Genomic DNA, 24,491 nt, shown 5'->3' on the forward strand with positions numbered 1-24,491 from the left:
GCATTTTGTCAAGTTGTTCACAATTGTGCAAGTCAGAAATTGCTTTAATTTTGGAGATAAAATCTGAGCCCTCAGGATGAAAACATCACTGTCCTATAACCAAATAAAAGAACCAAGGGAAGGTTTTTTTCTCAAAAAGTACAGTCAGATACATACATACAGCTACATACATAATGCAGTCAAAAGCCTCAACAATGTATTATTTCTCATTTAAAGGAAATCTCTTGGTTTTAGATGAGGTCATGACCTCAGGGTCCTAGGATTTAGCCCAGCATCAGGCTCCACGGTTAGTAGAGAGACTGCTTCAGGATTCTCTCCCCCTCTGCCCTTCTCCCTGCTCATGCTGTCTCTCTCTCTCTCCAATAAATAAATAAGTCTTTTAAAAAATAAATAAATAATGTAAATCTGACTTAATATGACAACTTAATTGGGTATCCAGCCAAAGAAACGAAAAGATATTAACAATATATACTCTTTATAATCACCTAAAATCAGGTAGTAAAAAAATAAGTGTATACAAGAAGAGATTGAGTCATACTGCTTGTTGAAAAAATATTAGCTGGAAACTTTACTATGTTTCCTTTATGGCCCATATTTTAATGCCAGCTTTAAAAATAATAATTAATAGTGTTTCAGGGACCTGCTCTCTTGGTAGGGACACATCATACCAAAAATGCTCATTACTCATTCCCATCATCAAATATTCTAAGATTCAAAGAAATATATCCGTATTTCTTTGACTATGCACTCTAATAGTGTTTATATTCATTTCAGAAGAAAGACAGTTTATTTGTTCATACAGTGATTCTCACATTTAACTTGTTGGCTTTTTGAAGCTACCCTTAAGGTTCGACACTACAAAAGATCACAGGTTGGCTGTTCTCTTTTCCTTTACTGTAGTCTTCATACTTTCATATTCCTACAGATCTTTTTACAAGAACCCACACAGAACTGTTCACAGTTTCAAATTATCTTATCCTCATTGTGAAATGTGATAGTGGATTGGCTTTGCAATTATTGAGATAATTATGGTAGAAATTTATAACCACATAATTCCAACTTCACTGATTGGTCACCTTGCTTTTTCCTTTTTTTTTTTTTTAATCTACATTTTCAGTTCACTATATCCTTTATCATCCAATTTACTGAGCCTATCCTTTTCCTATTCCTTATTAGAAAAACTGAATCTCTAAGTTGAAAAGGAGCTCAAAGATTAAGTGGCATCCAAGGTTGTACTGTCTTTCCAGAAATTCCACAAATACAATTTCTCGTGACAAAGAACTGAAATAGCAAGTGTTTCAGGTCCCTACTCCTACCCATTAATCAGACCAACAATTTCAACTACCTAATGTGAAAATAAACTCTAAACACAATAGATCCAGTGGAATAATAACAGAAAGTTTGTGCTTTGGCTAGTATCAGTAAAAAGGATATTTTTTAATGAGCTGGGGTTCACAGACTACTAGAGAACTAGTAAGCTGAAAGTTTTACTGGAAACACTGTTAAGTAAACTAAGAAAGACAACAGGTGTCCCTGAAAGTATCTGTGGGACAAAATATACTAAAAAACATTATTTAGACAGAAAATGAACTTAATTGATCTTGCCCATACAATAAGCCATCAAAATGATACAGGTAAGGATAAAACAAACCACTAAAAAAGCTGTCTCCTGCATGCCACCCTAGCTGAACAAGCAGCTGTCTCCTCCCAGCTACAAGCCAATTTACACTTCCACCTTGATGGGCACAAATACCAGAGCTACTGTACCGTGTGTGTGCTTGTGTGGTGCATGTGTGTGTATCTATCCCTCCCCTAATGCCATCTGTGCGTGTACAGACATGTGTTCATGTGTTTGTCTTTTTTGGAGACATATCATTAGCAACTAAATTAAATAGACTCCTCTAGATTTAACGCATAAAAAAGAATCCAAAAGTATGGGATTTTTTTCTAATAAGAAAGTTAATTGAGGAGGGATTGAGAAAATGAATTAGCTAAATGTTATATTTTCAATTACACTTAGTTTAACCAACCTGAAAGTCTATAAATATTACAATAGTCAAATGAGAGACCTTGTGACTGTTTCACAAAATTTTTTTTCTTATTTTCTTTCTCAATTAGGAGTATCTTCTATTCACCCGTTCACTTCAGGCTTTCGGCTCCCAGCAGCAAATGGAAAGGCAAAGCGTGGCAATGGGCCTTTTGAAACCAAAAGAAAAGACTGTCACTCCCAAACTAGCAGCTATTTCTCTTTTGAATACAAACATACCATTTGAAGTAATTCATTTAGCTTTTTCTAAAGGCACCTTGTGTAACCTTGCAAGTGGTGATTTGTAATGTGGCAGGCTGTTATCAGGCAGCTACAATATTTTGCCTCAGTTCAATAAAGAGCAGCATTATTCTAAAGTTCATTCATAGAAACATTTCAGAGGAGGTACTCTCCAGACCTCGTTCATGTTTATCAATTTGTTGTTTGCGGGGCCAGGAGGAGGGTGGGTAGACAAACCATCTTCCTCCTTATTTAGTTGACTCTTTTCTAACTCACAAGGGATTCTTGCATGTTTTGTCTGTCTTATACAGATAAAAAATGGATTAAATAACAATCCATTGCATTATAGCACCCGAGGCATTGCAGTGTCTGTGCTTGCCCAATTTCCCTCATCCTTTCAACTTCAAGGCACACCTGCAGAACTTCCAACAGCCAGCGCCTATACATTTCCTGCCTAAGGGCTGGCGCTGGCTGTCAAGAGCTTGCTTTTTGCCCCCAAGTGACAAGCATGACGTGTCAGGAAATTAATGCTCCCTAGGAGCTACTGTCAACGAATAGCTAATAGGATTTGGTGTGAATACTCTAGTTCCCTCATCCCTCAGCATGGGTATGTTTTACACTGGCTCCCAAAATTTCCTGGTGTGATTAAGCATCAGTTGCCTCAACTAGCAATTTGCTTTAAAAAAAAATAGTTTTTCTTTCATGTATAACTTCTTTCTTTCATGTATAACTTCCCCATTTCTTGAAATCACCTCCAAAATAAATTACTTGGACTCCAATATTTTTTTCAAGGTCTATTTCTGGAGAAAATTTTTAGGCATTATGCACACAACTATTGGTAAATAAGTTTGAACTTCACTTCACCCAAAAAGGAATACAGGGTAAATCTGAAATATATATTTATCCTAGCATACCATCAACACTGAAGATGTCAAAGAGAATAGGACAAAGTAGTAACTGTGTTCTTTGTCTTTTTATTTCCATTTCTTAGGATTAGTAGGGTTTAAAAAAGAAATATTTTAAATAATGGTGTATATTATACAGGCATTTTTAACTTAGATGTAATTATAATTAGACTCACCAGCATTCAAACAAACAAAGAAAAATGCTAACTCTTTGGAGACTAACATATTAAAGTTGCTCTGACATTTTAATTCATTTCAGTGTTGACAATTATCTAGTAAAAGTAAGTTCCTACATTCAAATTCTCATCTCAGGGTCTGCTTTTATGGGAACCCAAACTAAAACATCCTAAGAGATTGCTATTATCCTCAGACCAGTTCTATTTTCCCTTAGTCCAGGTTATTTTAGCTGCAATTGGAGCTATCTTAAATAATTATCAGAAGACTGCATATCTTGGAAAAATTCTGGGGTTTCTCAAGGAACCAAGGTCAGATGAGCCCCTTGACTTTCTCAGAAAGGAAATTCAGGAATTTATCTCTCATATCAGCCTCACTCTGTACATCTGTTTTGTGCTGTCTAAAGATTAGACCTACAATTCCAGAGTTTACATTTCCTCTGTACTGGGAACCAGTCCAAACTGGATGGCTTCTTCCCAGTTTTAATGCCAATTTCTCACCAGAAAGAATTAGGTAGCCACTCATCCATTTGGTTGCAGCCGGGTGAACAAGGGTCTAAGAACACAGAGCTCAAAGAAAGGGATCGTTTTAAGAGAACAGAGGTCAAAACAAACTTAGAGAAGATTCCAAAACATCAATATAATATTAGTTATTAGGGACTAAAAAGCAAATTGTGTCTAAGAAAGTTGTACTTATTTTTTCATTTTTAATTAGGACTGGTCCAAATGAACTACTAATGCTAAACACTGGATGCATCAGAGACTTCATTCTCTCCTATTCACCCAACGTGAATCTTAAACTGACTAATGTTGTAAAAGTTTGATACATATATAAAAAGACAGTTTATTTCACAGATTTAAAAATCTCTATGGACTCCTCTTAATATAAATCATATATTCTAACATATTGTTCAGATAAATTTCAAAAGCCATTTTTCTTTATGGTAATATAAGGAATTATTGCCCAACACCATGAAATTTTTAAAATATAAAATAAAATGAATATTCATAAGTCATCTAATCAAAACCTCCATTTCCAAGGACATATCAATATATATCTTTTGAGGAAAACAAAATAGTAATTTTGTCCTTTTCTCATAACTTTCTATAGGAGGTTCTAAAGACCCCCATGGGAACACATTTCAGTACTTCACTATGCTATATCACTTGATGGGATCTAAATCCATTTTATTCTTGTCCAAATGCAAACAGAAATTGCCCACTGCATCCTTAAACCCCACAACATGATCATTTTCCTTCAGGGAGTTGCCTTCCTGCCTGTATAAACACACTCCCCCAAGAATTACCTTGTCAGATGCCAGCACTGATATAGTCTGTCAGTCTGGATCATTGTTAAATCTTCCTTTTGGTTATTAGTGTTGACATGATGAGTACCTACGTGTTTACAAAATGATAGTGGTTTGGTACCTATGCTTTAGGGATTAACGTAAAGTCACCAGTCACTTACGCCCTTGGGCAATTTCAAAAACTCTATGTCGCATTTCAGGGTGATAGCAATGCTGGCAGTTAATACGCCATTGAAGATCAAGAGATGATAAATGGGCTATCACTGTGGATGAAGATGTGGGTCTCCACTGTTCATCTACAGGTATATCATTTTCACCCAGAATAAGGTTGTCAATTCTGTACAATATATTGTTTCAGTAAAACATGCTCTTTTCTTGAAAAAAAAAAGAAAAAGCATATAACCTGTTATCTAAAATTATATGGTCTTTTTTAATGAAATGTTTAATGTGTACACTATTCCCTATTTTGTGATACTAGAACCTACTTTGCAACTCAGGACAGAGCAAGTGCTCAAATTTTAATGGCTATCACTACTGCTCATAAACAGCAAATACCTTCCATCTTCATTGGCAGAATGCTATACTTGTCAGATTCAGTAAACACCAAGGCCTCTAAGATGGCTGGCTATTCTTCACCTCAATTATAATAAGAAAATTGTATTCATATTTTCTTCAAGGATTATGTTCTAAATTCTGAGGGAAAGGCAAAAATTTCATATAGTTACATATCATTTTATAGCACAGTATAAACACATGTAATGCTTAATAATTCTAAGGCAGTCATTTCTTTTTGTATTGGAATAGACACATGGCAGGTCAAAATTGTAAGGCAGTTCACATACGTGAACACTATGATCTTTATTTTTCTATATTTCATGCATTTAAGAACTATACAGTCATCCTACCTATTTACACTCTATATTCAAACACTTAAACACAACGATGAGCAAAGGAAAAGCTTTCCAGCAAATGATACTAAAACAACTGGGTATCCAAATCTTAAAAAAAAAAAAAAAAAAAAGGAAGCACTTTGACCCTATCTTGACACCAATAGAAAAATTACTTCTACTTATACTTAAGGGTTAAAACCATAAAGCTTCCAGAAGAAAATATTAGAAGATCTTTGGGACCTTGAGAAAGGCAAAGATTTTTTTGAGGGGACACAAATGACACTAAGCATAAAGAAAAAATGATAAATAATAAATCAGACTTCAGGAAAAACTAATAACTTCTGCCTTGCAAAAGACACTTAAGAAAATTAAAAGCTAAGCCACACATTGGGAGAAAATATTTGCAGCACATACATTTAACAAAGGATGCAAATCCAGAACATACAAATAATTCCCACAACAATAAAAAAATCAATAATCCAAATAAATTTTGTCAACATTCTAACCAATCGTTTCAAATAAGAGAATACATACAAATGGCCAAAAAGTACATGGAAACATGCTCAGCATCATTAATCATCAAGGAAATGCAAACGAAAACAACAGTTAAGTTAGCACTTGAAACTACTAGAATAACTGTTGTTAAAAAGACTGAGAACTTCAAATGTTGGTAAGGAAGTGGAACCACCAGAGTTTTCATACATCACTGATGGAAGGTGAAATAGTTCAATCACTTTAGAACATTATTTGGCAATACCATATAATATAAGTCTAACTACACATATACATTCTAAGACCCTGCAATCCCACTCAAGTAAAGAGAATATATGTTCCCAAAAAAATTGCACAGGAATGTTCGTAGCAGCTTATTCATAATACAGTAACACTGAAAACAGCCCAAATGTCCAACCACAAGAGATTGAATAAAAGCAAATTGTGACATATCTATACAATGGAACACTACTCGGCAAGAAAAAAAAATATAATTATTGATAAGTGCAAAAACATGGATGACTTTCAAAAATACAATGAACTTAAGAAGGAAGTGTATGTAGTTTATTATTCCATTTATATAAAGTCAAAGAAGAGTCAAAGTAATCTAAAAGAGTAGAAAACAGGATAGTGGTTGGCAAACGAAATGAAGATTAATGGGAAGGGGAGGTAAGGAAAGTCTCTGGGCTGGTGGAAATGTTCTCCATCAAAAGTCATCAAATTGTATCCCTAAAAGGTATTTCACTGTTCATAAAATTTGTCTCAATTTTTTTTTTTTAAGTAAGCAAACCAGGAAACGTGGAGTAAAGAAAAGAATCTTCATTGATTTCTGCCATTGGATAAATACTGCACATACCTTTGCATAGGATTCATGAGATGATTGGTTGATCTATGATATAGTCTGCAAGAGCCCGCCTATTTGATAGATGAGGAAATACAGGTTCAAAGAGATTTACAAATTTGCTCACAGTCATGAAGCAACCAAGTAGTAGATCTGGGACTCAAACACTACTAGTATTTTGACTTCACTTGATGTGTTCTTTCTACTAGAACAGTGGCTCTTACACGTTTTACCACATTCCAGATTAAGAAATACCATATAAATACACACACACAATAAATGTTTCACAAGTAATGTTTAACCTTAAAATTTATAATTAAAATTTTGTATAAGCACGTTTTCTTTCAGGTCCAACAGAGTCCATATTTCCTCCGGTCCTGAAACAAACCCATGTATCTTTTCATACTATAATGTCACTCAGTGCGGAGAAATGCTCATAGTACAAGCTTTAAGGACAAGTATGGTAGATTTGGCACCCATCTCATGCTCACAGTGTATCATAGCTTCACTGATTAGAACAAAAGTGGTAAATTCCTATATTGATGGTAGAATCACAAATTCAAGGGGGAAAGTATATCAAGAAAGTGGCAATGGTCAACGAAGTTGTATATGCCAACAAGTCAATAAGAGCTGTCAAAGGAAAAAATAGGTGCATGCAATGGCTTTGGGATAAGGAAAGACTCAAGTGCAAAGGCAGTCTGAGAAAAAGAGTAGGGATTAATTTGACAATTTTATGATAGGAGATGTAGTTTTATATTAGGATGTCCCATGTAACACTAAGAAAGGAAGCAAGGTGGAAGCAGAGGGAATGGAAAACAGAGATGGAGCAGTCTAGGAATCACATTGCAATTTAAACTGAGCCAAAGAAACAATAGGGCTTGGCTGTCATTGTCTTGTTAGTTTAGAACTATCAGTGTCTTTATTTTACACATGAGGAAAAGAGGCATATAGAGGTGAAAGTAACTCACCCAAAATAATACAGATCTTTAATTACAAGAATAAAATTGGAACCTAGGGAGTCTAGTTCCAGCATCTATCCTGTTAACCACTACACTTAAATGCCTCTATCCCCCATATATGTTAAACCATACAAAATTGCTGTTTTTAGGTTAAAATAATTAAACATTTTTTATTCCTTATAGTTCAACAAATTACTCTTTGCTCTCCTCCTCTATGAAGTCAAAGTTCCTCAGAGAGTTTTCCAACCTCATTCTCTTAGTCTTACTATTCACTCCTCAAGCTGAAGAAATTTAATATTTTCTCATCACCTCTCTCGACTTGTTCTTTTTTGCCAAATCCATTAGAAGAAATGCATATAGTAGCAATGTCGAAAACATGGAAAGCCAAAACATGGAAAGAGCCCAGAAGTCCATCGACAGACGAATGGATAAAAAAGATTTGGTGTGTGTGTGTATGTGTGTGTGTGTGTGTGTATAACAATGGTGTATATATATATATATATATATATATGGTATATATATATGTGGTATGTATATGTGATATATATATCACATATATACACGTGTGTGTGTGTGTGTGTATATATATATATATATATATAAAACAATGGAGTATTATTCAGCCATCAAAAAGAATGAAATCTTGTCATTTGCAATAACATGGATAGAACTACAATATATTAATGCTAAGTGAAATAGGTCAGTCAGTGAAAGACAAATACCCTATGATATTACTCATATGTGGAGTTTAAGAAACAAAACTGATGAACATAGGGGAAAGGAAGAAAAAATAAAATAAGATAAAAACAGAGGGGGAAGCAAACCATAAGAGACCCTTAACTATAGGGAACAAGCTGAGGGTTGCTGGAGGGGAGAGAGGTGGGGAGATGGGGTAACTGGGTGATGGGCATTAAGGAGGTCACATGATGTTATGAGCACTGGGTGTTATATGCGCCTGATGAATGACTAAATTCTAGTCCTGAAACTAATAATACACTACATATTAACTAACTTGAGTTTCAATTTAAAAAAAGAAATGTTTAATCTTTGTTTTAATTGGCCCATCTGCAGCACTTGAAAATATCAACCAAATCCTTCATCATCCCAATACTCTATTTACCTGACGCTGAACTTACTTATCTTTCCTACCTATATTCTAGGAAACTCCCTTTAATCAACTTTGCAGACTACTTTTCTCTTGTCTCTTCTTACATGCTGACATTCCTCAGGGTTTTAGCCTAAGTCCCCTTCCTGTTGTACTCCATATGCCCTCCCCCTAGGTGAGCTCTTCTACTCCCAAGGTCAATTATCACCTATATGCTAATGAAACCGTTACAGGTAGCACAGATCTTTCTCCAAACCCAACTCTTTAAGTGCATTTTCATGTATATGCATGTATATCCATCCACCTGAACTCAACATTAAACTCTTTTTAATTCCTATTTTAGTAACTGATACCACATCTAAACCATTACCCAACTGATACCACCATTACAAAGGAGCAACCCAGACAAGAGCCTTGACCATCCTTTATTTTTCATCCCCTCTATCCAATCTGAATCTTTATATTTTACCTGCTAAATTTCTATTAGTTATGTCCACTTCTTCACATCTGCACTCTCATTATCTGAATTCAGGTCATCATAACTTTTCTCCTGGATTGTGGCTTTAGCTATCCAGTGGCCTGCCCATGTTGATTCCATTCTCCAATACCGCAGCCACTTTAGGCTTTAAATTAAACTCTGCTATCACACCTGCCCTTTTTAAAACCTTTAAATGATTTACCATTACTTTTGGCATAAATCCAAACTTCTTTTTTTTTTAAAGATTTTATTTATTTATTTGACAGAGATAGAGACAGCCAGCGAGAGGGGGAACACAAGGGGAGTGGGAGAGGAAGAAGCAGGCTCACAACAAGGAGCCTGATGTGGGGCTCGATCCCATAACGCCAGGATCACACCCTGAGCCAAAGGCAGACGCTTAACCACTGTGCCACCCAGGCGCCCCAAATCCAAACTTCTTAACACAGTAGTTTATAAGATATGTGTACTAAGCTTCTACCATTCTCTTTAGACCCACTTTTCTTGAGGCTTTCTCTTTTACTGTATTTTCCAAATATACTTAATCTTTTGGATCTCTGGACCCAATTTCAAAGTTGGGGGGGTGGGGGCGGGAGTTCCCTCCCACATTAGCAGAAGCAATTCTGACACTATAACCAGAGATAATATCAGATTCCACAGGTTAGGGATTCAATCCTACAAGACTGTCACCTCCCCACTTCAGACACCAATTGCAGGCGCAGGTTGTTACCTGTACATTCCAATCATCCCTTCCTTGGCCTTCAGATGCCAGTTGCAAATCTGGGTTGCTACCTGCACTTCTCACAGACTAGCTGTAACCAGATGTTCTCATAGCCTCCTCGAGTTCAATTAATTTGCTAGAGCAGCTCACAGAACTCACAAAAACATCTTTGTTATTAGATTGCCAGTTTATTACAAAGGATATAACTCAGGAACAGCCAGATGGAAGAGATGCATAGGGCAAGGTATGTGGAAAAGGGGCAGAGCTTCCATGATCCCCCTGAGCTCAGTGCTCTCCCCAAATTTCCATGAGTTCACTAACCAGGAAGCTCTCTGACCCAGTCCTTTAGGGTTTTTATGGAGGCTTCATTACATGCTTAAATCACTCGCCACTGGCAATTGATTCCACTCCACCTTTTTCCTGTCTGGAAGGTCAGTGGGAGTGGTACTGACAGTTATAACCCACTAATCACAGGTTGGTTCTCCTGAAAACCAGCCCCCACCCTTTTAGGTGGGTTTGAAAACTCACTTCATTAACATAATAAAAGACAACCTTTATGGCTGTTCCAAAAGTTTTAGGAGCTCTGTGCCAGAAACACCAGAGAAGACCAAATATGTATTTTTTATTATAAATCACAATATCACACTTAACTTATTCCTATTCAAATAAATGTTCTCTTTCTTTTCAGGCTTTGGAAATGTTGTTTGCTGTAGCCATGTACTTCTAGATCCTTCTTCACTGAATCCGGGCCATATGCTACTTATTTGTTAGACCTCAACTAACATGCCCCTTCCTACTGAGACTGCCATGACTTCTGAAGGCTCCTTCAAGTGCCCTACCGAGCACTCCTAAAGCATCAGCTATTTATTTTATCACTGCATTTTGCAGATGCTATGGAAATTATTTATTTAATTGCCTATAACTCTTTTTTATTATTATTTATTCATGAGAGACAGAGAGAAAGAGAGAGGCAGAGGCAGAGGGAGAAGCAGGCTCCCTGATGAGCAGGGAGCCCCATGCGGGGCTTGATCCCAGGACCCTAGGATCACCACCTGAGCCGAAGGCAAACGCTTAACCAACTGAGCCACCCAGGTGCCTTTATTTAATTAACTATAACTCTTGTTCCTTCCTCAATCCAAGTGTAAGTCTCAGATGGTAAAAAAGAGCACAGATAATAAAAAAAGGAGTGAACCAAGTCTGTACTGCTTTACCTATGTCCAGTATATGCTTAACACACACACACACACACACACACACACACACACACACACACACACACACATTCTACTTATTTTACTCAAAGAGAAACCATTTGGCTTATTGCAACTCATTCCAAACACTTAATCACTTCCATCTAATTCCATTAAGTGGCTTTTAATTATCATAATGGTTTATTCTACTAGATTTTCCTTATGTGGATATAATTTCCAATCTTTCACTAATTTCAGAATACTAGCTTAATGCACAGCCATCTATCATCCCAAAGTCCATTCCAAAACAATATCGTATAATAAAATGCCATCTGCCTCAGCATACCAAATGTTCTTTCATCTTCACACAATTCCTTAAAGGCCTCCTCTTCCACCAGATCTTGGATGGATAAAAAGGCAGCTTCTAGTTGTTTTTTTTCTTCCTTCCAGAGAGAAAAACTTAGACTATCTGGAGACATGGATGGTATTTAATTCAATTTAACACTCACTTAAATTTCCCACTTAAATAATATTTACAAGCCTAAAAGCATATAAGAAATGCATTCTATTATGTATTTATCCATCTACTGTTTGCATTTATAGTGTTGTTTTATGCAATGAGTATACTGCTGCATGTAAATCAAATTTCTGATCAAATTCCTTAAATTTCCTGGAGAAAATTATTTTAAAGCAAACAATAAATTCTATAGTAACAGGTGTTTAACTCCTCTAGAACTTATTCAAACCATGTTCTTGGTATTCTCTTAAACAAGTAATACTCTTCAATATTGTTTAATGCTTCAATGTTTGATGGTTGCTTTTTGACAGTCTTTTATATTATAACTGAACATTTATATAACTTCTTCTTAAAAAAACCAAATTGAGTATGCTACCCTCTAATCTGCCTCTTTATCTTTCCCCATAACATAGGTACAGTATTACCTGCCTTTGGGATATAATGCAAGAACCTGAGCCAGGGTGTAAGTTCAATAAAAGAAGCTATTACTTTAGTCATCCCTCTACTCTCGAATTAACAAATTTCTTCTCCCTCAGCCCCTTCACTGAGTTTCTGTCACAGAGGCTCCCTCTTCTGAGTTTTAGCCAGGGCCCATCATTTTCTGACATACAATTCTATAAACCTGCTAAAAATATCTACACTCTAGAGAAAACACATTCATTCTGCTTTTCTATTAGAAGAGTAAAATCTAATCTTTAATATTTTAAAGGAAATAGGCATCAATTGTGCCATTTTGATAACAGTGTAATAATACCAACCAATCTGTTTCAAAGTTATTAAATCCTAAAACCTCGGAACCTATAGATAACATTTTAATCAAGGCATGTTGCTGAGTTATCTGTTTCTGACCACATGTGAAATGTGCCCACTTCCAGATTTTAAACAAAACCAATACCACCTCAAGACACCAAGAAAGGAACTATAGCTGTTCTTCCCCCCTAGAAGAATTCGGCAAATGTAAGCAGTTCTCTAAAAAACACAGAAAGAAAAATGCCTCAGCAAATCACACAAAGTTCTCCAGTCACTTTTTGGATTTGAAAAGGAAAAAAAAAAAAGTGGATAATGTTCTCCTGTGTCTTGCCGCCTCATCACCAAACTCCCTCAGAAATCATAGTCGATATAAGACATTCAGAAAATTTATGCTATCTCAATAATCTTTAAACCAATTCTGTACTTAGGAAAATTTCCCCATTTATAAATTTACTAACCTTCTATATTTTATTCTTACCTAACAATATTGTGAAATAATTCATCCAATACTTGCATTCAGGAACCCATTTCATAAGTTAATGGTAACAACCATGCTGATCTCCTAGGCATACTTTGCATATTAATATCTGCCCTTCCTTCAAAGTCTGCCTAAAATTGTGTCTCTTTCCCAAGAGGCAGTACAGTGCAATGGTTACACGTGGTCCCTGGGCAAGACAGCCTGGGGTTCAGATTTACAATTGATTTGTTGTGTGACTTGAGATAAACTGACTTCCCTAATTCTTCATTTTTCTCATTTGTAAAACCAGGATGATAGTAATAACTAACACAAAGGCTTGGTATATGGATTAATTTGCATTACCATGCAAAACATCTAGTACAGTGTCTGACCAAGGGGTAATCTTCCAATAAATGTTGACAGCAATGACAATGATGAAGAATCTATGATAACCATAACCAACAAGAGTCATGAATCCCCACGATGTCATTGGTCTGTAAAACCTAGCGGATATTCCCATGCACTGCATTTGTATCTGATGGATACGCGGAATCTCCCACAGATTATTTAAAAACCAATAAACTAAACCTCTAATACGTCTTCAAATACCAACAGCATGTATTGCAGACAAATGGTACCAATGCACACTGAAGTGATGTGTGATTATATAGTTAAAGGTAGTAGAATCCTAATCCAATGGGATTCATCCCCCAAACTGTAAACTATAAGGGTATCTATAGTAAATGGCCTAAAAAGTTGTGGTTCTGGTGTTCTCAAATGTTTATTACCTCTCTCCATTGCAAAATCTTTTTGGAAGTAGTGTTCAAGAGACAAAGGTAAGCAACGGAGGATATGCTACAAATGACTTGTTTCCCAAAATAGTTGGTAATGATTGAGCAACAGGATGCTTGGCTATGACTTCTCAAGTTTTTAACAAATAAAACATGCAATCATGTTTATTAACAAAATATACAATATTGAGAAAAGGAAGAAGTCAAACAGCATAGGTATTCGCTAACAATTTGGGAAATCAGTTATCAACTAGTACGCTATTATTTTTAATAACTCTATTTCCATATCACACTATTGAAATTAACCATTTTTGTGAGAAAAAGGATCATATTTCAATCTCTGAATATATTAAATCTTTCACTGTTTACAGCTTTAAAAAATAAACTGGTGTCAGAATATAATTCCAATTAAAACATGTTTCTTATATATTCAGACAAAAAAAGGAGATCAAATCAGGTGTTCAAACAAATAAGGGCATAAGAAAAGTGGGCAATACTATAGTTATTTCCAAAGGTTTCTAAAAACTATCTCTAAAACTTCTTTCCCTTCTACAGCTGCTATGGGAACAAAGAGCTTCAATCTAGATTGTACACTTAAACAGAAACTAAGAATAATGATCAGACCACACTTCGTTCTCAGTTCATGGACCCTGTCACAAAGTCTTTTTGAAATAAGATAAAGAAAAATATTGCACCCATTATCCGGATGGGTTTATCCTGGTCATGCTCATTTGCATATATTTAGTTAATGAAATATGAATGTACAACACCTAACACGCATTTACAAGAAAATTTCATTTTTTCAAAAGATTCATTTATTTATTTTAGAGAGAGAGAGAGAGTCAGAGAGAGAGAGAGAGAGAGCACGCGTGTGAGAACCAGAGGACGAGGGGGAAGGGACACAGGAAGAGTCTTAAGCCGACTCTGCACTGAGCACAGAGCCCCCTTGGGGCTTGATCGCATGATCCTGAGATCACAACCTGAGCCGAAACTAAGAGTTGAATGCCCTTAACTGCACCACCCAGGTGCCCCTCACAAGAAAATTTTATGAAGAAATAAATTAAAATACATAAATGAGTAGGGACTGAATATTATATACGAAATAAACATAGAAGACTTTGTGAAAGTGAGCCCATGTATATGCTTCTTTATTCATGTAAACCTTTTCTAGGCTTTTCCTCCATTATAACCTCACATGCTGCACATAGGCACATTCCTCCACAGCTGTGCAAGAATTATTAACTTTGCTTTTTGTTATTTTTTTTCCAATACTACCTACAGGAACCAGGGATGGAGGCTACTTGATAACGCCTAATTTGCAGATACAACTGTAACCCACCAGGACCCCGGAATGGAGCCTACATGTCCAAAACAGCACACAATCTCAAAACTTTTGAGCCTCTCCTTGTGAAGATGTTTCAAGCCCACCCAGTTCCTGTCCTAACCCACACATACCTTGCTAGACCCACAGTCCCTACAGTCAACAAAGACAAGGCAGATTTCGGACCAACACCCTGCCTTCTTTTTGGGCTGCTCTTCTGAGAATAAACTTTCTCTGCTTCAAACCCGGTGACTTAGAGATTGGCTTACTGTGCATCAGACACACAAATCTGACTTCCGGGTTCAGTAACAAAAGGGGGATAAAGGAAAATGGCTGGCTAGGTACCACAAGACCCAGGAATGAGATGGGAGTAGTTTCCTTAGTTTTTCTTGTGCCTCAGATGCATCAAAGTGCATACTAGAAAGGCTGGCAAACCAGAAAAGTCAACAGAAGCAGACAAAAAAAAAAAAAAAAAAAAAGCCTCAACAGAAGCCTGCTAGCCAGAGGACTAGAAAGAGAGCAACCTAGCAAAATAGAAAACTTTCAAACATTCTTCTCCAGCCAAATAATACAGAAAGAAAGAAGAAAAACAAAATAGAACAGTGTCTCATGCTCACCTTTGTCAAGAAAGGTTAAGCAGAGAAGCCTAGACTTCCAACCTCACCCAACTGTAAAGAGATACGTTTTCCCCTCTGGCTGGAATCAGAAAAGACTAGATAAGAAATAGGGACTTCACTTCCACCCACAGTAAGGATGTGTCCTGCAGTGTAGGTCATGGGGAAATCCTGGATTCCCCTTTATGAACGGCAATAAGGTGCCCTTCTCCCTCCAAGCCAGGGTGGTGTCAGAGGTCTCACTCTGCTGGAATTTTCATCATGCTCCAGCAGCAGTGAGGCCTCCCTTCTTCTACTGGTGTCCCTGGGGCTCCATGTAGGAAGCAGTAACATGGTGTTCCTCCCCCTCCTGGCCAGAATGATATTGATGGATGCCTAGTGGGGAACCTGGACCTTCATCTCTACCTGCAGGTGTCTCTCCCGATGTTGGCATGGTGTTAGAGGAGGCCTGCCAAAAAGTGTGACATGGTCAAAGACTTTGACTTTGAGTGACTCACTCTGGCAGCATTGCTGAGGAAGGGAGAAGACAGATAAAGGGTGGTGAGGATAAGAAACAGAGAAGCGTAAAAGCAGTAGTATTGTAGTTCCTGGAAGCCAAGGAGAAAGCCAAGAAATTGGAAAAAGACCAACAATTGAAACTGCAGCCAGGAGACCTAACAGGAGGTCAGAAAGATTTTATTGGATTTGGCAATTAGGAGATGATTCTTTCTCCAGGTCACTGGTTTTAGGACAATGATGAGGACAGAAGCCAGAATGAAGAATTTTGAAGAGGTCAACTGAGAAAGTGAGGCAGCTAGTAAAGAGTAATATTATTGGAAACTTGAAGGAAACAAGGGAGTATCGAGAGAGATTATTTTGGTTACTTTTGGTGAGTGAAAAAAATATTTTAATTCTTTTTTATTCAGATTGGATCAATTACAAATTTTTTTTATTCAGATTTTATTCAGATTGGATCAATTACAGGCTGCTACAATAAAAGAGCGAAGAGGGAGACGGAAAGTGGAGATACTAAAGAAGGGCTAGAACTATGGAACGAGCCTGGAAGACAGGATGAGCACTGGGATCAAGGAAGGATACTGGTGTACAAGTCAGCCTAGAGCAGAAAAAAAAAACATTTCACCTTCTGGGAATGAAGGACAGTAAGGAGGATTATGGAGGAATTTAGGTGATGGGAGGCTGAATAACGTCAGAAGAGATATATCCATTTCCTACTAAAACAGAAGATGGAATCAGCTGCCAAGAGTGAAGGACATGTGGGTTTACGAGGAGGCCTGAGGAGGTCTGGAATTACCCTCAAAAGACACGGGACAAGGGCTAATCAAGCTCAAGTAAAACACTGAAAGTGACCATTGGGAACATAAGGGAACACAGTATTTTAAAAACCCTGATTGGAATAACTTTTCATAAAATAACATTTCATAATTTGGTCTATAAGTTCAAATCTCACTCAGCAATGATCCAAAGAGTAAAGGCAGAGCTTATTTTCTTAAAAGCCAAGCTTCAAGTTGAGGTCAAGTCCAGAATGCCATTAAAATGTTAAAGAAAATCTTAAAAGCATCATCTTATATTTGTGTGATTTCTGTTTATGTTACATTTGTATAAAAATCTATTTATGTTTGTATAAAATACTGCTTATATTATCACAACAGAATTTTTTTTAACCTTCAAATAACCATGGGTGGTAGATACAACTTTTCCTGTTTTACAGCTGAAAAAACGGAGAATCAGAGAGGAGATAAATGACATATCCCATATTTCACAGTAGACAGAAGTGTCAACACTTCTGTCCCAAGTGTTTTGTTTGCTAAAGCAGAGTTTTTCCACTGTATCATAAATGCGTCTTAATTGAAAATCAAAAATATCTTGAAATTATTTTTTTGGCCAATTATTATTTTTTATTTAAAAAACAAACCAGATTATCCCAAATGTATGAGGAGGAAAAAAAGGCGGGGTTACATTAATCAAAAGGAAAGTCACATGTATACTATTTTTTACCAGAAGCTATTTGGACATTATACCAATACCTTTCCTTAATTTAAGAACTCTTCATGCTTTGTGGAGAATATTTTGGGGAATACAACCTAATTAAATGATTCTTACTGAGAATCTACATGTAGTTAAATCACTGCAAGTCAGCATTTGTGATAAATATTATTCCCTGTTTCTCTCATAGTTTTAAAAGTTCATCTATCTCAGCAAACATGAAGGCCAATCCTGGATGGAAGGCCACGCTTTTCACCCAAATTTTAAAATAGCACCTAATGTTTTTAAAAAAAACATTTTAACTGTTGGGACATTTGGCAATATTTGACTTCCTCATTTGATCAGTCAATCTAAAAAATGACGAATCTACCAATACTTGTGAAGAAGTCAGGTTAGGAAATCTGGCAGACTACAGAACTTTGTAATTCTAATTAAGTCTGGGACTACAAAGAAACCTACACATCATCTAGTCCAATTCCTTAATTTCAGAGACAACAGGGCCTGGGGGAAGCGAAGTTTATCAACATTCTGTTTAGGCAAAAGCAGAATTAAAATCCAGGTATCTGGATTCACAGTTTAGTGCACTTCCCAGAAGGAGCATAGATATAAATAACCTCATCTAATCTCATTGGCAAATTCAGAGGCTGAGTGGAACTTTAAGGATCATGCTGAGTTTGCCATTTTACCATGTTCAAAAGCACCTTCCATAACAAATGGATAATTAAACAATATTATAATCACAGGAGGAAAATTATTTTAATTAATCAAACATATTATAAGTACTCTTCAAACCATATTATTCAAGATCTTTTCTAAGTAACAATCAAATATACAAAATGCACGGGCTCTTCCATTAGCTTTCACAGAATCATACCTACCAAAAACACATAGCAGAAACAAGTGAAATAAAACAAATAACAATTAAAATAACAAAATAATCAACAAACTAGTACTTTTAACCCTGTGGCCTTACGAAGTAGTTGCAATGGAGCACTGATTTGCATTTATCGCCGATCAAAAATGCAAAATAAATCACTGTGAAAGCTCATTGGTTTACATCACTGACCTTATATATATATATATTAGCTTCCAGAAAATCATTCTGAAGAACTGAATCATCTGGATCATTTTTATTGCTCACTCAGTCTTGAGACTGTCTGCACAGTACTGACTGAAATGTACTTCAGTGTGCACCTTCTCTCTAAATGAATATCTATGTCAGGTTTATTTATAGCCACTGCCTTCAATCAGTGCATTTCCAGGTAAGAGAAATAAAATCATCTCAACATATTCTTCTATAGAGATCTAAAACAAAACCTGGAAATCTTGGCAAATGGCCTTTGAAAAAACAATGAAAGATCTATAATGTAAAATGTACATTAAGATTAATAGAGATTCCAAAGGACACTCACTTTATACTCTTTAATTAGTACACAAAAGAACTTCAGGTACAAATAAAGAATGTAAACCTTACGCATCTTTTTTGCCTATCTTTTTATATAGTCCAAGATTATAATTATCACCTCCTCCATTCTCTTTTCCTCATTATGATTTCTCCGAAATTTGAACATCTCTCTTTGTTTCTTACTTAGATGTTTTTCTATTTAGGAGCTTTTTCCTCCTATTTCTTTACAAAAGCAGGACATGCTTCCCCCTACTGGGAAAAAATTAAATTACAAGGTACATTCAAACATGTTCCTAAGTATCAAGAAATCAAGTTCCTGGGAACGATGAAATGTTAAGGAACCAAGGGCACAGCCTTTTCTGACTGTTTCACCAGCCACAGAAATGCTTATGCACTCTACTAAGAGTTCCTCATATGCATTTCTTCAGTTCTGAAACGTACACCAACTCCACTAACTTCTCATCAGTGACCGATGAATTAATCATTGAGCCTGCTGTCCCAAAGAGAACTCCAATTAGCAGGTCAGAGAAAATGATCAATGCATAACTTTTTTTTTTCATTTTAAAGATGTTATCAGTGTAATAAAGACAATTCTGGAAGATATATTGAAATAAATAATTTCAGAAAGCATAATTGCATTTTAAATCATTTTGAACAATCTTAAGCATTTATTAACTCATTAATTTTCAATATTTCTATTATTTTATGCAATTATCTTTATTTTCAATAAAGTAGAGGGAGTGTTTCATTTTTAAATTGACTTTACTTTTCAACTTAATTTCTATTATTTTCATTCAGTAACCAAGAAAGTAGTAAGCATAATTGCTTTTTACCTTTCCAAATCCTCTGGAAAGCCAACTTATTCCTTGAAAAGCAGTTTAGCTGTTTCAACGTTCAAGATTTTGATTATAAATCTTTAATTCTTTAGTATGCAAAAACAAAAAAAAATACCTTGCACTTCATTGTTGCTATAAATACTCTATAAATAAAAAAAAATTAAACAAACCAAGTGGTTATTTGAATCTTACATGGAGGATTACAATTTTTCCTTCCATGTACAATTACGTCTCAAAAAAGAAAACACTTCTTTTAATGCGGAAGGGCCAAGGAGAGGAAGTTGTCACTTTTAGTTTTGCTATAGGTAAGTCCATAACAACCTAAGCTACAAAACTGCATTGTAGTCAATTTGATGATGAAGCAATTCATTATTAATGAAGGATTCATCAAAAAAAAAAAAAATCTGGAGTTGTGTTTAGAAAGGCATGTGTAAATTACTACAGATATTGTATCTTTAGCAGATAGATGGCATTATTTCAAGAGGAATGTAGTAACTGGGCTAATATTTCTGTCATACAGAAGTTTGTGTGTGTGTTTAAACAATCTTTCAATGCAACGCAAAAGACAAGATATATATGTTCTTCTGGGAATGAAATCACCTTTAACATTACAAGTACACAAAAGAAAATGCACAGTTGGTAAAACACTTGATCAATTGTGGAGTGTTCCCAGGGGCCAGTATCTCTCAGAGTACCCAGTCATCACACTTCAAATAAATTGATAAGCACTTTAGCCTTTGCCACATTCACAAACATTGACGAACATGCATAGTTTTAATCTAGGTTAATTCTAAGACTTTCCATAGGAAAGGCTGTAATTAGATAAAGGGTATCAAAATCACTTCCCAAATGCAGCAAAAAAAAAAAAAAAAAAAATGCCGATTTGCAGCTAAGAAGCTCTTAGAACACTACATTGATCACCATTTACTTCCGAACTGATTTCCCTTTCCCCTGCAAAGTGAAAATATCCCTGCTGACCGCTCTACACTTTATGGTTTCTCCATCAATGATCCTAACAGGTCACATCACTACTGCCATTACATCTCGTAGCTTTGGTCTTCCCCAAATTAAGACGTAGAGAAGGTGCACTGCTGCCCGCCCCAAGAACGGGCTCTGTCCGCCCGAGCTCTGAAGCGAGCATCTTCAGGGGGACAGTTTCTGCGAAGGAGACAGGCGTCCCTCCCCAACTTCACTCCCCTAACCAAGCCGCGGGTGAGACGGGCGGCCAGTGGTTTGTGCCCATCCGTGGGGGCAAGTCCTACCTTCCGCCAAAAGGCGCGATGCATGCACAAAAGATGGATCCAGGCTGTCTTTCTCTGCCATCAGCTCAGGCAAATATTTCTCCTCTTCCATAGCGCGGACTTCGGACCGTCCCCGGGCGAAGCGCAAGGTTCCGCTCGCTCGGACGCAGGGTCTCTGGGCAGCGCCTTACTCCCGCGCTGCTCCGCCTCCGCCGCGGCGAGGGGATCTCCGCGCGTCCTCACTGGCCCATGCACCGAGCGGCTGCGACTCCCGCCGTCGGACTGCGCGGCCCCGCGCCCACACCTGCCGGTCCCTTCCGTCGTCCCTCTCTCGCGCCGAGCCCCGGCTCACACCAGCGGCCTTAACTGGAGAGGCGGGAACAGGGCGCGTCCCACCTCCACCAACCATTCATTGGTGGTGGCGCCACGAGAGGCCGGGCCCCCGCGAAGGCTGAGGGCCCTTATTGGGCCGCGCCGCACGTCGGATCGCCTGACTGGCAGGAGGCAGCTGCAGAGGGGAGGGGAGAGCAAAAGGTGCAAATGCTTTCTTCTTGTAGCCCAAGCTTTCCCCTGGTTATTAGGGATGCCCAGTTGTGTGGAGCACTCTGTCTTCGGCTGAGGTGCAAAGAAAGGAGAGAGCGGGAAAAGCACCCGTTTAGCAGAGCACCTTGGGTCCAAGACAGCAGGGGAGATGGAAATGAAGAGTGAGCTGCTGAGGCAACGAGGAAGCACCAGGGAAAGTACCAGGAAGGTAAACGGGACTTCACCTGTGTCCCTAAGGTACAGGTGTCCCCTCTCCATCATGCAGCTCAGACGCACTCCAGTGTGCAAGAATCAGCAACGCACCCGGTCTGGAAATATCATGAAGACTGTATGTGATCGGCGGCTGATATTTTCAATGAGTCTGACCTACATCTCGGGGACTCAGTCGGATGTTCATTGATAAACAAAGCGGCTCTGGGGCGATATTGTACAGCAACATGCTTCCAGTGTACAATCATTATGGTATTGACTTACTTCTGGTTTCCCTCCTATCCACCCCTCCTCCCCCAATCCCTATCGATGGCAGAGGTTCTGGGAGGGGGCTTAATTCTAAAACTAAAAAGCAGTATAATCAGCTACAGTTTGTGAAGGAATTGGGAAGACAAGTGGAAGAAGGAAGAGACTAGAAAATAGGTAGCCTCGGTTGCTCTAATTTCCCCCTTTCTCCTTATTTTAGATGTCACAGCGTGTTTCACCTGGTGCTGTTGCTGAGCTACTTTGTATCTATCCCACCTCTATTTAAAGGAGAGTTCAACCCTCCACGTATCACCAACACTGGAAGCAGTGCCCATCCTTCTCTTAGTTATGGGGCCTGAAAATGCAGCTTGCATGCTTCAAGTGTTTTAAAACAATCTTTCCACCATCTCTTTTCATAAACAATCATTTTCCAATTTGCCTCTCCACCACCGTTTTCATTGTTCAAGAATGGGGACTAATTTTCCTACAAATAAAGCATGCTAAAACTCTTCCAAGTTATCTTCCTGTATTCAAATCTTTTCCTTATTATTTTTCAAGATAAAGGTGGAAAAGTACCTTTTACGTATAAAATTTTTATTTATTTTATTTCTTTATTTCTTTCTTTATTTTTGCTTTTGGAAACTTCAGCTTTTATTTTTTATTTTTTCCCCAGAATCTGCATTTTGTACTTAGTGTGATACAGTTTTTTTTTAATTATATAATTTTTAAAATGTCAATGTGTCTTCACATCCATTATCTCAAATTGTCTTCACAGAAGCACTCTGAAAAACGTGGATTGGTATTGCTTTCTCTGTTTGTAGGTATGGAAATGAAGGCAAAGACAGAAAAGTTCAGTGATCCAGAACTAACAAATATGATCTCCTTTGGCACCAGCCATGTTCATCCCACCCAGAAGCTGAGTGTATGCTACAGTGAGGCCAATGGGGAGGAGATATGTGGCTAAGAAATGTGATAGGACTATTAAAAGTTTATGAAATAAGCTAGGAGAACCATGATTCTTTGATAATTTTGGTTTTTGACAGTAGGGAAAAAATGTCACATTTCTTTAGGATTTTTTTTTAATCAAGAGCATTCCTATATAAAAACCTAATGCCTTAAAATAATCTGTGTTCCCAATAATGTTGTTTCTCTAGGCCTATAAAAGTATCTTGTGATAGAGGGATGGGCAAATGCATGAAGGTGGTCAAAAGGCACAAACTTCCAATTAAAAAATAAAGTCTTGGGATGTAATATATAGTATGGTGACTACAGTTAATGATACTGTATTGTATATTTAAAAGTTGCTAAGGGATAGATCTTAAAACTTCTCATTGCAAGAAAGAAATTTTGAAGATTTTATTTATTTGAGAGAGTGAGAGCATGAGAGAGGGGAGTGTCAGAGGGAGAAGCAGATTCCCTGCTGAGTGGGAAGCTTGATGCAGGACTGGATCCTGGGACTCCACAATCAAGACCTGAGCTAAAGACATATGCTTAACCAACTGAGCCACCCAGGCACCCCTGCAAGAAAAAAATTTTAAGTCTTATAGCTAGTTAATGCTAAAGTTGAGATTAAAATTCAAGTCTATTTAGCACCAGTTAGCTCCAGACTATACTGTTTTAGCCTACCTTTTTGTACATTAAATATTTAATTTATTTATGTATGTATGCATTCAATAAATGTTTATTGAATATCGAAAAGAGCCTAGCCTGTCATCATAAAGATTGTTTCCTAATGGAGAAAGAGAAATAAAACTAAATACACAAGAGAACTGGTAATTACTGGCTGCAAGAAAGCCCAAGAGGGGACTAAGCAAGGATTTAAGAAAGCTAATGCAAGGAAAGACTTTTTTTTTTTTTTTTTACCAAGGTAAACTTGTAGTCTTGCTAAGGAGTTGGCATTTAAAGAAAAATCTAATGAAAAAAAAAAAGAATCTATCTGTGTAAGATGAAGAGAAAAGCATTCCAGGCAGGTGAATTTGCCCACGCAAAAGCCATGTGACCAGAAAGAGCTTGCCTATTCCCAGAACTGACTGGAGTCAATGTGACTATAATGCTGTGGGAGAGAAATGACTAATGTTAAAGGTGAGGGATGGAAGGGGACAAACGACCTAAGATTTGGTAGTTGGAAAGTAATTCAGATTTCATTCTAAGTGTTAGAGGACCAAAAAGGAGTGTCATCATGCTGTTTGCATGTGCTTCTCAAGTGATCTCTTTTGGCTCGTATTTTCAAAGAAGTTATGATGTAAAATGGAG

The 24,491-nt window shown here is 37.2% G+C and overlaps 1 protein-coding gene across 9 annotated transcripts in view; it reads right to left on the reverse strand.

Annotated features, from left to right (window-relative positions):
- KHDRBS2 (KH RNA binding domain containing, signal transduction associated 2) overlaps window positions 1–21,595 on the reverse strand; it is a 597,869-nt gene extending 576,274 nt beyond the window's left edge. For all 9 annotated transcript variants that reach the window (XR_004622082.1, XR_004622080.1, XR_004622081.1 and 6 more), the window contains exon 1: window positions 21,261–21,595. Coding sequence is in view for 6 of the 9 variants with exons in the window: in XM_034648191.1 (XP_034504082.1) it covers window positions 21,261–21,351 (91 nt within the window). In the remaining 3 variants the exon portion in view is untranslated. The remainder of the gene's footprint in view (window positions 1–21,260) is intronic.
- Window positions 21,596–24,491: the final 2,896 nt, after the last annotated feature.

This window comes from Ailuropoda melanoleuca, chromosome 19 (genome assembly GCF_002007445.2).
Source record: "Ailuropoda melanoleuca isolate Jingjing chromosome 19, ASM200744v2, whole genome shotgun sequence".
In the NCBI taxonomy this organism is placed as follows: Eukaryota; Metazoa; Chordata; class Mammalia; order Carnivora; family Ursidae; genus Ailuropoda; species Ailuropoda melanoleuca.